We start from the raw sequence: 13,157 nt of genomic DNA on the forward strand, positions 1-13,157 counted from the left end.
AACACACGTTTTAAAGTATCGTAGCAGTAAAACCTTTCTGCTTATCTTTCTGAGTTTAAATATACTGCCTCTTAGAATAGGATCTCATGTAAACAAGCAATCTAAGAGAAACTTCTTTCCAGCTGGCTCTCAATGAACATTCAGCTTTCTTGAACATGTACAATGTTCTGTCTCAACATATTCAGCCAAACCATGCCTTCAGGTGGGTGTCAGATTAAGGCCAGTCTATTGTTGTGATGGTGTTAGCAACAAATTGCCACTGACCCCAAGAAATCGATGTCTATTTGGCTCATTATGGGAGATTTGATGGCTTCTCTTGTGGTAAACAACGGATACAGTTATCTACACCAGATATAAGGGGATGTGATTGCTTTCGCCATGGGGATGGATCACCAGGTGCTGCTTAAATGAGAATGAAAAGTGAGTTTGAGAGAGGGTGAGGCACCTCTGACAAACAATACCAACCTGGTAGTCCCTTGTTATTATTCGAAGAAATCCTCCATTTGTGGAATTAGTTCCATATCTGATATAATTCCCTTTTAAACAGATTGTCAGAACTTTGTTATTGACTTATTTAACACTTGCTCGCCAAGGGTTTTATTGAAAAAGTTGTGCACCTGTTCAGATTTATCAATTGCAATGCTTGATCATAGATAAAATGCAGTCATAAACCTGACATCAACTGTCACAGGTCTGTTGAAATTTTAAAAAAGAGCCTCCCGAGTCTATGTGATATGATTAATAAGTAAGCTCTAATAGAGAATTATTCATGCTTAAGGGTGTGAGGAAAAACAAAACGCTGAAAAGTCAACCATTTACACTGATTAAAAGATGTTTAATCAAACTCGACACTTCTCATTAGCAGTCAGGTCCTCCGTTCACAGAGGGTGGCAGAATGCCATCTGCTGTTAGCTCTGACAATTTCTGTGAAACTTGGTGTTGACTTCTTGTGGTCATCCATCCATCATGTTCTTTCTGAGAAGAAACAAACATGAATCCATTAGGGCCCACAATGAGACATTGAGGGACATAAATCAGGCAAGCGTCAAGTGACAAAATTGCCTCCATGTTTACCTGCAGGGTGTAATTATTTTGCATTTTAAAGAGTCACTTTTGAGTTAAAGTCACATGTTTGTTCATAATTAACCCTGAGTGTTTACTTTTAGGTTTTAAAGCCCCAAAGTACTCAATATTCATCATCTGGATATTTCTTTGCAAACTAGAGCAATTTAAAAGGCAAGGCAAGGCAAGGCATCTTTATTTATATAGCAGCGCATTTCATACCACAGGCAACTCAATGTGCTTATAAAGACAAGGCATTTAAAAGAACAGCATAAAGCAGCATAAAAACAAGCAATTTAAAGAGAAAAAAAAATAGAATAAAAATCAAAGCTGGATTTAAAAGTGCTTACAGTTGTGGCTGATTTCAGGTCTGCTGGTAGTTTGTTCCAGTTGTGTGCAGCATAACAGCTAAAAGCTGCTTCACCGTGTCCAGTTTGAACTCTGGGCTCCACTATCTGACCTTAGTCAGCAGATCTCAGAGCTCTGCTGGGTTTATACTCTGCTAGCATGTCATTCATGTATTCTGGACCTAAACCATTCCGTGATTTGTAGACGAGTAGCAGAACTTTAAAATCTATTCTGTATCTGACCGGGAGCTAATGTAAAGACTTGAGAACTGGGGTGATGTGATGTGATCTCTTTGTTTTGGTTAAAACTCGGGCTGCAGCGTTCTGAATGAGCTGCAGCTGTTTGAGACTCTTTTGGGGGAGTCCTGTCAGAAGACCGTTACAGTAGTCAAGTCTGCTGGAGATGAAAGCATGAATCCGCTTCTCCTGATCTGTTTGGGACATGAAACCCTTAATTCTGGATATGTTCTTAAGTTGATAAAAGGCTGATTTGGTGACTGATTTGATATGATAGTTGAAGGTCAGGTCTGAGTCTATCAGCACGCCGAGGTTCCGGACTTGGTCTTTAGTTTCTAGAGACAGTGAATTAAAAGAAGAATATCAGCAGAATAAATATACAGAAGTCCCAGAGGCTGAAAATGACTGTGCAGTCTGACTGAGTCAGAACAGCGATCTTATTATGAAAATAGAAATACCTTCAAGAGGTTTTCTCTGAATATGCTCAATGTCTGAAGTATATCTTTAGGTATTCTTGACAGTCTCTCTGAGTGGAGTTTTTCTTTGGGATGCATTTAGACTAAATGAGATGATTGGGAAGGATTTCTTGTGAAATATGAACCAGCCCACAGATCTGTCAAGAGACAAATGCAGCCACTTCCCAGACTATCACAAACTAGAAAATCATACCAGTACAAACCTCGGAGTTAAAGTGGATGCTGATCTTGAATTTGACAGTCAGTCTTTTTTGACAGTTGGCCAAAATAAAACCAATTCTCCCTAGGAAGCACTTTGAGACAGTAATCCATGCCTTCATAACAACTCGAGTGGATTACTAGAATGCACTTTATGTGGGGGTTAGTGGTTCCTATATCACCCAGCTACACAGAGTACAAAATACTGTGGCACGTCTTTTATCTGGCACACGCATATGAGCACATTTCCCCCATTTTTAGCTTCACTCCACTGCCTTCCCATACATTTTAGAATTAATTTTAAAATTCTTTTATTTTTTCGTGAGATGTGCTTATTTTATTTTACTTTTTTATTGCATGGCTGGTTATATGTGTTTTTGGATTTTGGATTTTACTATTATATGTTTTTGTGTCTGTGTAATGTCATTTTTAGTTGGAATGTTTTTATGTATTCTGTACAGCACTTTGGTCCTTGTGGTAACTAATTGTACTTTATAGATAAAATTGGATTGGATTGGATTGGATATACCTGTGCCAGTTTTTCTTGGAGACTAACCGGCTTGTCTGGGCTGTTGGCATCATAATAACTGTGCATACACTCCAGTTGTTTAATGAGTCTGTCAATAATTTATTATCAAATCCCTCAAAAGACACTTTGTGCATGTCAATTATTCAAAAGAATGGGGGTTGTTTTGCATTGTGTATTTTTTTTTTTACTGTATTGCATATAATTTTTAGACATCAGCAAATTCTCCTTTAAAGGGTAGTTTCATCTTTTTTTTCTGCCACGAGTTATCAGACTTAACACACACACTGTCATCGCAGTGTCTCTTGATATTCCTTGTTTGTTTTATTGAAAATTAAATTTGGAAATCTGGTATGTGCCCTTCAAATAGCCTCGTGTTTATGCAAAAGGTTCTTTGTCACCCGTGAACAGATGTGAATAATGCTGATTTGCCTCATATCTAATGTTATTAGATAGCAGAGGCTGATTTCAATTAGTGATAATTGAACACTTGTGATGGATTATGAATGTAATAATGATAAACCACGCCAGCAAGTGATAACTATGAATTCAAACTCACATATTTTCGTGACTATATTACAGTTTCTCAGACTTAAAATATCATCCCTCACATTATCTGTAAACAGTTTAATATTTAATCTAAAAACTTGGAATAATATTGATATTCATGTCTCCCTGTTTCGTCTTAGGCTGCCTTTAGACCTCAAAATATTAGTCTTTTCACAGTTTTATCTTGTAGTGATTATCAATGTCTTCCATCAGTTTGATGTTTACTGTCTTTGCTTTGTACCTTTTGTGCCCTTCACCATCTGACGATATATTTGCAACTTTTGCTGTTGTCTACTTTTGTTGAAAATATGTATACTCTCGGAAAAACATGTGGTTTGGCTGAAACTGAGATAGTGACAAAGATTAATGGGTGCTGTCCGAAGTGTTTAAATTGAAGGCAACTTTTCAAGAACCAAGAAAAGAGGTTCAGCTGCCCTCTATTTAAGCACTTAGGATTGCTGTGACCTGGGTGACTTCGAATCTACAACACAAACAAAAAATGCAAAATGAATGAAAGTCCTCTCTCTAACAGTGGTCAGAAAAAAAGGCTTATTGTTCTTCAAACAGTAAAAAAACTGCAAAATGAAGGAGAAACCGGTAAACTTGCACAGCAGTGAGAAATTACAAATGACAATCAATTTGAGAAGGTAAAACAAGGGTCGCTGGAATGGGTTTGACGCTCCTAAAGCTTTAGTACAACATTGGATAAATATAACAAAGACTAAAGCTAGCACATAGGACATAATTAACAGTCTATACTTATAGATGACCTTTTGTAAAAATGCATGTATGGGTAAATAGTGGGTTTTTCCTCCTCTTCTTCTTCACAATGCGTTTCTCATTCACACCAATATACCGATGGTGGCTGGGAATCAAACTGCCAGCCCTATTATAAATAGTGAAATGGATGCTCCTTCACTGGAGCATTAAATGTAATAGTTAGGGCTGATTCTGCACAGGAAAACTTTAAGAGTTGGGTCTCACTGACTACTTATGACATTAGTATTTCTAACATTACGGCTACAGCCCTCAGTGCATCACCGATCCGTGAAGAAATGGTAGTTATGATCATGGCGACACTGTGTCGTGTCACTTCATTATGCCACAGCATATGATACACATCATTTTCATACACAAAAAAAAACAGATTTGTGACTTCATGCTTGTGCCCTGTATGGGAATTTGATGTTTGGAATCATTTAAAAACACTACAGAATACTATACATTCACTATGACAGCAAGACTTCTGAGGAGTTATTTTCAGTAACAAAGAGACAATAAATGTAATAATAATGTGGATATTTTGTTCTGAAAAAATGTGAAAGTACAGAATAAACCTTCCAGGGGTTTGTTCTGGTCACTAAAGTGTTTTTGTCGGGTGTGTGTCTGAGTCAGTCTGGGAGATTTTTTTTTATTATTCACAGCTTGAGGCGCTGTGTGTTCCTGTTAGAGTGGAAGTGTTGCATTATGGATGGGGAAGAAGATAGCTCACAATGCATTCGCTCAACACTGTGCAAACCTGAGATGTTCTCATTTGGCCCAGTGCACCTATGTAATAGGATTCTGAGTGATAGAAAAAAAAAAGACATTCAATATTTTTCATGGAGGGGTCACAAATTTTGCCTTACTGGTTGTTCTGAAACCTCTGGGTGACTCTGTCTTCAAGTGCTGCTCGTACCTCTGTTTTCTGTCAAAAAACAAAAGCAAATAAAAAAAAAAAACAAGTTCAGTTCTATTGATCCCAGCTGTTTATATTTAAATATGATGCCACAGTTCAACACTTATTGTATCTAAATCTAAATAAAGGTGACTCCGTTTTGATAAATGGTCCATTTGTCAGTGCTACACAGCAACTGTTTATCCCAGGATGGACCATGTTGCTTCATATTGCATCATATGCATCTGTTTCTCAAAGTCACATTGAGAACGACTTTGTGCCACATGAACTCAAGACAATGCCTCAACGTGGTTGTTTCTACAGGCTGCACACAGCTCAGTTTTATTCCTACCTTTATTTGCATATTGCTGAGCAGTGTTTCACTATTCAACAGCTGGTTATACTGCCATCCCCAGCCCACCTCGCCCACATAGCTCTGCCGTGGCATGGGTGGGGGAGCCTGTGGTGCCGCTCTGCACAAATAACTGAGGTCACCTGTGGCCTTGGGTGATGAGGCGCCCACGCCAATGTACTGGGAGAAATTATTTGATCTTGGCCTATAGTCTCCAATTCCATCTGGACCTGATCAGAATTAAGATACATGGGAAAATAAAGTGAAAAAACAAGCTAAAAATTAACCTTAGAACCCTCCTATGTAAGGTGTAGTAGAGGCATTTGTAACAAATATTATTTCTCGTCATTTCTATGCAGCTATGTCTGAATGGTTTCAGGCTAGAGTCACCTTTATAATGGGCTCCCATGGATAATGACATGAGCCTACAGCTCTATCCATGTGGTCCTTGTGGAATTCTTAAAAACAAGAGATGCTTCAGCTTTTACTCATGTCTACTTCATCGCAGGCTCATGACAACCCAATCTCAAATAATCTGTTGAAACGGATTAACATGAAGGCCCGGATGAAACAAATTGAACTTGATCTCTTTTTGTTTTTTCTACATTCACAACTTAAATCCTATAAACCGAATATCATCTATTCTAAGTTTGGCTCTGTGTCATTATCTTTCGGTTGGTATCATAGAAATGGAATAGTTTTGAGAATAAACTTTCTTTCTGATACAGATTTCTCACATGACTCCTGTCTAAGAGAAGAAAAACTCATGAGAGATACGTTATGGCAACTGGACAAAGCTCATACGATGATCATGAAAGACTGAGAATCTATGCCAACAAATCAGTTGGAAATTATTTTTTTGAAATAACATCTTGTAGATACAGCATTGCTTTATTTCAACCTTTAACTCAGTTAAATGAAAATCAAGAAAAGCACCTTGTCTGTTAGCTGTTCCTACCTGTAAAAATCATCCTCTGCCCACAGGGAGGCCTTTCTGGAGCTGTATCACCTTTACGCATCATTTTTCCACTCTTATGTTTGGATTGTTGCAGGCTGGACCCCCCTGGATCGTTAATATGAGCCCAGGAGTCTGGTTGTAATACAAGCACCGGTTGTCATGGTGTCATTGCTTGAGGCCTAGTTACGTTCTATAAACAGGGGAGGGTTCAGCTGTTGAGCCATGCCCACTTTATAACACCTTTGCTGTCCATTTATCTCAAATTATTTGATTGAGTAGATGAGCATCAAAGTGGAAGTGATATGAGCATGTTTTTTTGTTATCATTTTATGAGTGCCATACAATTTCTTTTTTACATTAAGATAAACGGAGTGAGAGCTTTAAAAGCAGAGAGATGGCTTTGTTGTAGGGAGAAAAATGTATTTAGTTTAAAATTGAATTGCTATTCTTTTGCTATAAGAAAAGAGTTTTTTTCTTCCAACTTTCACAGCATATTGTTCTTGTTTTTGTTTGTTATTGATAGATTATCGATTTAAGATCAATTTAAGCTTACTTTTTCACTTAAGTTGCTTCAATTATACCTCTATTGAACACTTTAACATTTTCAGTAGATGATTTATGCTGTCTTTATTAAATGTTCATGGAAAACCACTCTTAAGGCTATCACTTATTCAGTCTTTCTTTTTATTTCTTCCAAACATGTAAACCTATAATTCCCTATAAAGTCACTTGGTGGCGCCAAAGCATTGCTTTTGCAGCATCACGGTTATCATTCCGTTCTTTGTTGAATGGACTCGCCCATAATGAGCCTGCTCCTTAAGACTAAAATGTCTGTCAAGTTAAATATAAACAACAACGGCTGTACAGGAAATAAAATGTTTTTACTTTCAAAATAAGATAGTCCAGTTTATGTCATGGGAACACGATACTAGCATTTAAACGAAAAATCATGCAACGTTAATGGTTGATTGACACTAAAACATCAACAAAAAAATGTATCGTACTTTAGTCAATTTCACGTCTTTTTTATAGTAATGGTGGTTATAAATATTTGGTCTTTATATAAGGGATTTTCTGCATATGTAACATAATTGATAGTTGAAAGAATATATAATCAAAACTTAGTCATAAGTAACGATTTTCTATGGACTCATCCACGTTATTGCCTGAATTACATTAAAATTTGATGTCTGTATAGGTTTACTTTGAAAAGCCTTACAGGAAGTGCTGCTCTTAATTCGTTCCGACTTCTCGATTATTGTGTCAGTCACCATGGTGGTGGCATACAACAGAACACAGCAGCGGCAGTGGACCAATCCTCACTTTTAGATCATTAAAGCACTAATAAAATGAGCGTTCTCTGTGAGTGTGTGAGGGTAGCCCTTTCATAATGGACGCCGGCTTACTGTTCACGGGATAGCTTTGAGCCGTTAGCTTACTTTTTGTTTGCTGGATCCTACATGGAATTTCTTCCCGTCGCTAGCAGAATGCTGAAGACACAAGGAATGGCTTTACCTAACGCTGGCTTGAATAAGGGGACATCATATCTTACAGTTAGAAAATAACTCAACGAGACTACTTGGGACGCGCTTTCAACAGAAGTTTCCTCCCGGTGGGGACTGGTGTTGGCAGCCGGTTTCGGATTGGGCAGCTGAGGGACAGAGACCCTGAGGAGACTGCTCGGCTGTCTGGTTCCAGTCGTGGCCTGGCTTCGGGCACTCCCAGCTTATCCGCTAGCTTCTGAGCACAGCCAACAAGAAAAAGAAAAAGAAAAAAAAGAAGCAAGACAATAGGGGGGTTTCTATTGTTTATATCTCAACCCCTGGATATTTCTAGACATTTTTTAAGGATAAGAAACTCATTATCTTCCGGACGGCGTCTTCCAAAACAATGGCGTCTTATGTGGACAACAGCTTTCGGCAGGCTGTGATGATGAGTCCGGCTGAAAGGACGCAACAGGTCAGAGGAATGATTTATTACATTTTGCCACTAATGGAATCTGTACTCTGAAGTGGTAATTTCCGCTGTGTTTTGGCAGGCTGCTGCAGCATGATAACATTGCAACATTAACACGCTGCACTGTCCCGACCTGCAACAGTTTATCAGTTTTTTGGGGGGGCTCAAACTGTTGCCATGCAGCTCGCTCCTGTGTAACGTGCGGCTACATCCCGCTAAGCCCTTTATCAACAGAGATAATCAAGGCTACTTAACAACAGGGGCTGCAAACATCGTGGGAATCTAACCTGCATTAGTTTGTGCACCGTGGTTTAACATGGGTGCAAGCCTGCAGACCTCACATCTTCAACCACCTTTTCCATTTTAACCCCCAAAAATATCCTTGCTTTAATAAAAAAAATAAAAAAAAAAGAGAAGATAAATGTATGGATATTAGGAGCACTAACTGAGCTAATCCAAACCTAGCCAGTAGCTAGCGGTTAAAAAACGTACGCGGTCTTCAAATAATGATACTCCTTCCCATTAATTCTCCTTTGTTAAAATGTAGGACTTCACTGGACATTAACAGTGGCCATAAAATGTTTTGCAACGGCTCACTCTTTCCTGGGGGATGTCTGCTGTTGTCATGTCTGTGAAGGTGGACGGACAGTAAAGCTTTTCATGCGCCGCAGACAGTTTCATACAATAGGAGAAAAATAGATAAATAAATAAAACACTCTCTTTGTTGTTTGAACTCGGTGCTGTTTCCTGAATGTTTGGAGTACCGGCCCGATGGCTCCTGGACATGCAAACTCGATGGCATGTGGTTATCACCCCTGAATTCACACACAGCTACGCACTTTGAATGTGCACAGTTCTGATTTGCATATTGGGTAGAGCAAATATGAATCCAGCTTGGCTGCAAAGGTGATATCATTCTCTTTTAGCGCCTGCAAACAGATGGTTTGCAGCACAGCTTTACACACAATAGGCAATCAATAGATTTAACACTTAAACCAGTGGTCTACAGTTGGGGGGGCTTTGCTCTTGCTGACAATTATGATGATATTGGTTGCTTATTAACAGCCCTATAGGCCCATGGTCTGTACAGCTTTATGGAAGCTATCATTTGAATAGGTCCTACTAGTGTTTTATGATTGAGCCTACAGCCAACATCAATTTTATTAGTGATGAGTAAGATGCATATTTGTATTTATTTAGTCTTTTAAAAGGTGAGAAAAATCACTTCAAGCTTTGTTTTGAAGTGTTGAATTGTTGTTTAATTTCCCACAAAAATTAGTTGAAGTCAGGTATTTGTTGTTCTGGTGATTTGTGCAAAATATGATTATCTAAGCTTCCTTTTCCTCACAACCCACCTTTAAGAATTAAGCTTTAAGAGTGTGTTGTTGTTTTTTGAGGCATTCTTACTCTGCTGGGGAAATGTGAAAAGGAATAAAGTTGGAGAATGTTCAGATTAGAGCACTTGAATAATATATCTCTTTCTGGAAGATTAGGCAAATAAATCCCATGTATCTCTGTTGCTTTGACACTCTGGAGCCACGGTATCAGAAACTTCATTGCAAAAGTCTCTTAAAAAGGAGGAGGGGGGGCACAGAGGTGAACTAGGATAGCCTCTGCTGCATTTGTGCCATTTTGTTTTTACAGATAAGCCCACAGCTTTTTTTCATACATTTCATGGTTATATTCTACAGATTTCTTTTCACCTGTGATCGTCACAGTAATGGAAATCATGGGACTCTGTGCTTGTGGTAGTTCTCAATCTGTTTTTCATTAGCAACACCTTTTCAGATGTTCTGTTCATGTGTCAAGTGACTGCGGTGGCTCAAACGGGTTTATCCTAATGGTGTTGGCAGGACCTCTCTGTCAGGATTAGCTAACGGATACAGGGATCTGTCTTTATCTCAAGACTCGCCATAGTGCGGTTTGACCCTCTGCCTCATACTGTTGTCACATGACAGGGTGAATAACTGAACACTTGACCGTTCGTGTTCTCACCAGTTATGTCAGTTTCCTTTGTTTGATTTTCTTTTTTTAAACTGTAAGTGGGAATTGTTCGACAGCTCACAAACATGGCAGGCTGATTATCAAGAGCACCGTAAGATGATTAGGACACTTTTTTTTTTTTTCTTCTACTAAGCACTGCTGCGCTTTTATAGCAGTATATGCTGATATGAATTAAGAGGACACACTTGAGTATTTGATCTTTGATATCTTTTTCATGTCCAAATTCAATGATGTATTACCGAAAGCATTGCAGTCCCTCAAAAAATACAGTCAAATTAAATCTTAAATACGCAGTGCAGTTCTCAGCAGAACAGAGTTTTCTTTCAGGTAGTTGATGCTAGTTGCTCTGTTTTCATTGTGAGTTTTGCTATTTCAGGGTCCCCCATTGAACCCATTTTTTCTCTTAATCCACCTTTGTCTTAAACACAGTTCTACCGAAGATGCATTCAGTAGTTCAAACCTTTTTTTCCTGCTCTCCAGAGGAGCATCTCCTAGGGGTGGGCGAAAAAATCGATTCACGTACATATTGCGATTTTTAATGGGATGATTTTAAAAATCGATTTTTCTCCCCAGAATCGATTATATTACGTCATATCCGTGTCCAGAAAAACTTCATCAATTCATTACATTAAGTTATGTTAAAACTAGCCCACATTTGTGCTGTGTGGACATTTGAATTCATTTTGTAACTGTAAACTTTAAAAAATGCTGTTAAGTACCTCTTTTTGTCTGAGTTGAAATAAATGTCAGCTGCTGGACTGACTGACACATACTGATGTGTATCGTTTATGGGAACGACATTCATTCTAGAAGTGTATGATTCAACTTGTTTTTTTGTTTTTTTTTAAGGAGGAAGAAAATTGCAATTACTGATTATATCGAATCGCAATTATCACGAATCGTGATACAAATCGAATCGGCACCTTAGAATCGGGATGCAATCGAATCGTGACCAAAGCATATCGTCCCACCCCTAGCATCTCCACCATTGTTTTTTGTTCGGTTTGTCTTTTTATTTACCATAAAGCTGACTTGCTGTTGCAGATTATAGCGAGCCTGCCTCTGGGAAAAAAAAAAGTCCAGTTTGAATCTGCATCTGAGAATAAATGCTGTGAGATTTGAAGCTTTCCAACACATGTAGCCTACTTTTCCTTGGTTTTATCGTATGATAACATCAAATGTTTTTCTGATGCAACTCTTTATTTCCAGTTTCACATCATTAGAAAATAAATTCCATGGGATTCGACTGGTGATCCCTCAAAATAAGTTTGCTTTTTCATTTGTTTTCTTTTGTTTTTTGACTAGCCGCGTTTATTCATATAAAATCACCTACAAGTAATAACCATTAAATAAGACATAGCCTAATAGTTTGCTTTTATCGTCCTAACAAAACTTAGACCGATGAGTAAAATCCCTTTCTTTAGTTTTAGAAGATCAAAAATAGGCACACGCTTGGCTCTGCAGGGTGCACAGTTGATATGTCTGCTGTCGCCTCTCTATTTTATTTTCAGCGAGAGGCTGGATCCAGGACAGGCATCTCTCCTCTTGTTTAGCCAGGTGGCAAAGCTAAAGGCCACAAACAACAGTCCTCTGCTGTGGTGACCCTGGTTCACAGCCATATAGCCGGAGGGACAAGCCGCCTACTTTACATTGTTTCCACATATTCTGAACCAGAGCAGGAGATCAGTGCAGGATTGCAGTGACCTTACTCGGAGACAGTATAGGGGAGGAGATAAGACATACCGTGCTGTCTTTTTGCAACCCAAGAGAATAGCAGTGAGCAAAATAAATGGGGTTTTTAGTCTGGTTATTACTCAAAGAAGCTAACAGTAAGGAGTGGACTCAGCTTGCACTCTTAAATGTTTGGTGAATGATCTTTGCAGGATAGAAGTATTGTGCAAAAACAAAGAGGCGACGAAGTAGCTGAAAATGTAAAGGCTGGACTGGTTTTTAGCATAGATGTGGCTTTTTTTTATTATTATTTGCATTCAGTAACACATTGTTGCACATAATTGTTTGTGTAATGCACACAAACTGAGCAAATTCTGTCAGTTTCCATTTTGTTCTTTTGTTTTTCACCTTTGGGGGTTGCAAAATCAGTCCCATCAGGTGTTGAAGCGCTGCTGATAATCAAGCTGCACAAGAAGGAAACATTTGCCATGAGATGTAAAATGATTGATGACCAAGTCGCCTGCTGCTCAGCATCCTGCTCGCTACATTCAGGATGAGGAAAAGCGTCAAGATGCCTTGTGAACCTAAGCAGGAAGAACGTCTTGGTACCTCTTTCACCCAGAAGCAGTGTTTCTATTTTTTTTTTTTTTTTTTTTTTTTTCCTATGTTGTTTGATGTTTTGAGATGTTTCCTATTTTCTTTCGGGCTTCACAAGCATGTGAACATCTATTAAAAAAAAACTCTCCCTGAAAAAGTAGGACACACTTCTGTATCTCTTTTTTCCTCCTCTAGAGGAGTCGAAACAGTACTTTTCCCTGCTAACACAAGGCTTCCTAATTTTCCAAAGCTCCAATCTGTCCTGTATATTTAGACACTGCTTGCCTTGGCCTTTGCGTGCGCACTGCAGCGCTAACCCTGTGGAAGTAAAGTGTTGTCACATGTTATTCTTGTGTTGGAAAGTGCAAGCTAAATGCAAGCTGAAGTGGTTACACACAGCGTGGTTTCAGTGACATGTTACTCACAGTTTAAATGCAGGGGATGAGTCCAGAAAAGCGAAAAAGAAACAAATGTTGCAACAAGGATGCCCAAACAGAAGGCCGGCACAGTCCGAAGCATGCGTTCAATTGCTCATCAGTAATTCTTTTATGAGACAGTGACGTTTAA

The 13,157-nt window shown here is 38.7% G+C and overlaps 1 protein-coding gene across 12 annotated transcripts in view; it reads left to right on the forward strand.

The window, feature by feature from the left end:
• Positions 1–7,633: 7,633 nt before the first annotated feature.
• Positions 7,634–13,157, forward strand: part of rapgef2b (Rap guanine nucleotide exchange factor 2b) — a 102,935-nt gene continuing 97,411 nt past the window's right edge. For all 12 annotated transcript variants that reach the window (XM_075481886.1, XM_075481887.1, XM_075481895.1 and 9 more), the window contains exon 1: positions 7,634–8,321. In XM_075481886.1, the coding sequence (XP_075338001.1) occupies positions 8,253–8,321 (69 nt within the window). In that variant the 5' untranslated portion in view covers positions 7,634–8,252. The remainder of the gene's footprint in view (positions 8,322–13,157) is intronic.

The sequence above is a fragment of the Odontesthes bonariensis genome, chromosome 13 (assembly GCF_027942865.1).
Source record: "Odontesthes bonariensis isolate fOdoBon6 chromosome 13, fOdoBon6.hap1, whole genome shotgun sequence".
Classification (NCBI taxonomy): Eukaryota; Metazoa; Chordata; class Actinopteri; order Atheriniformes; family Atherinopsidae; genus Odontesthes; species Odontesthes bonariensis.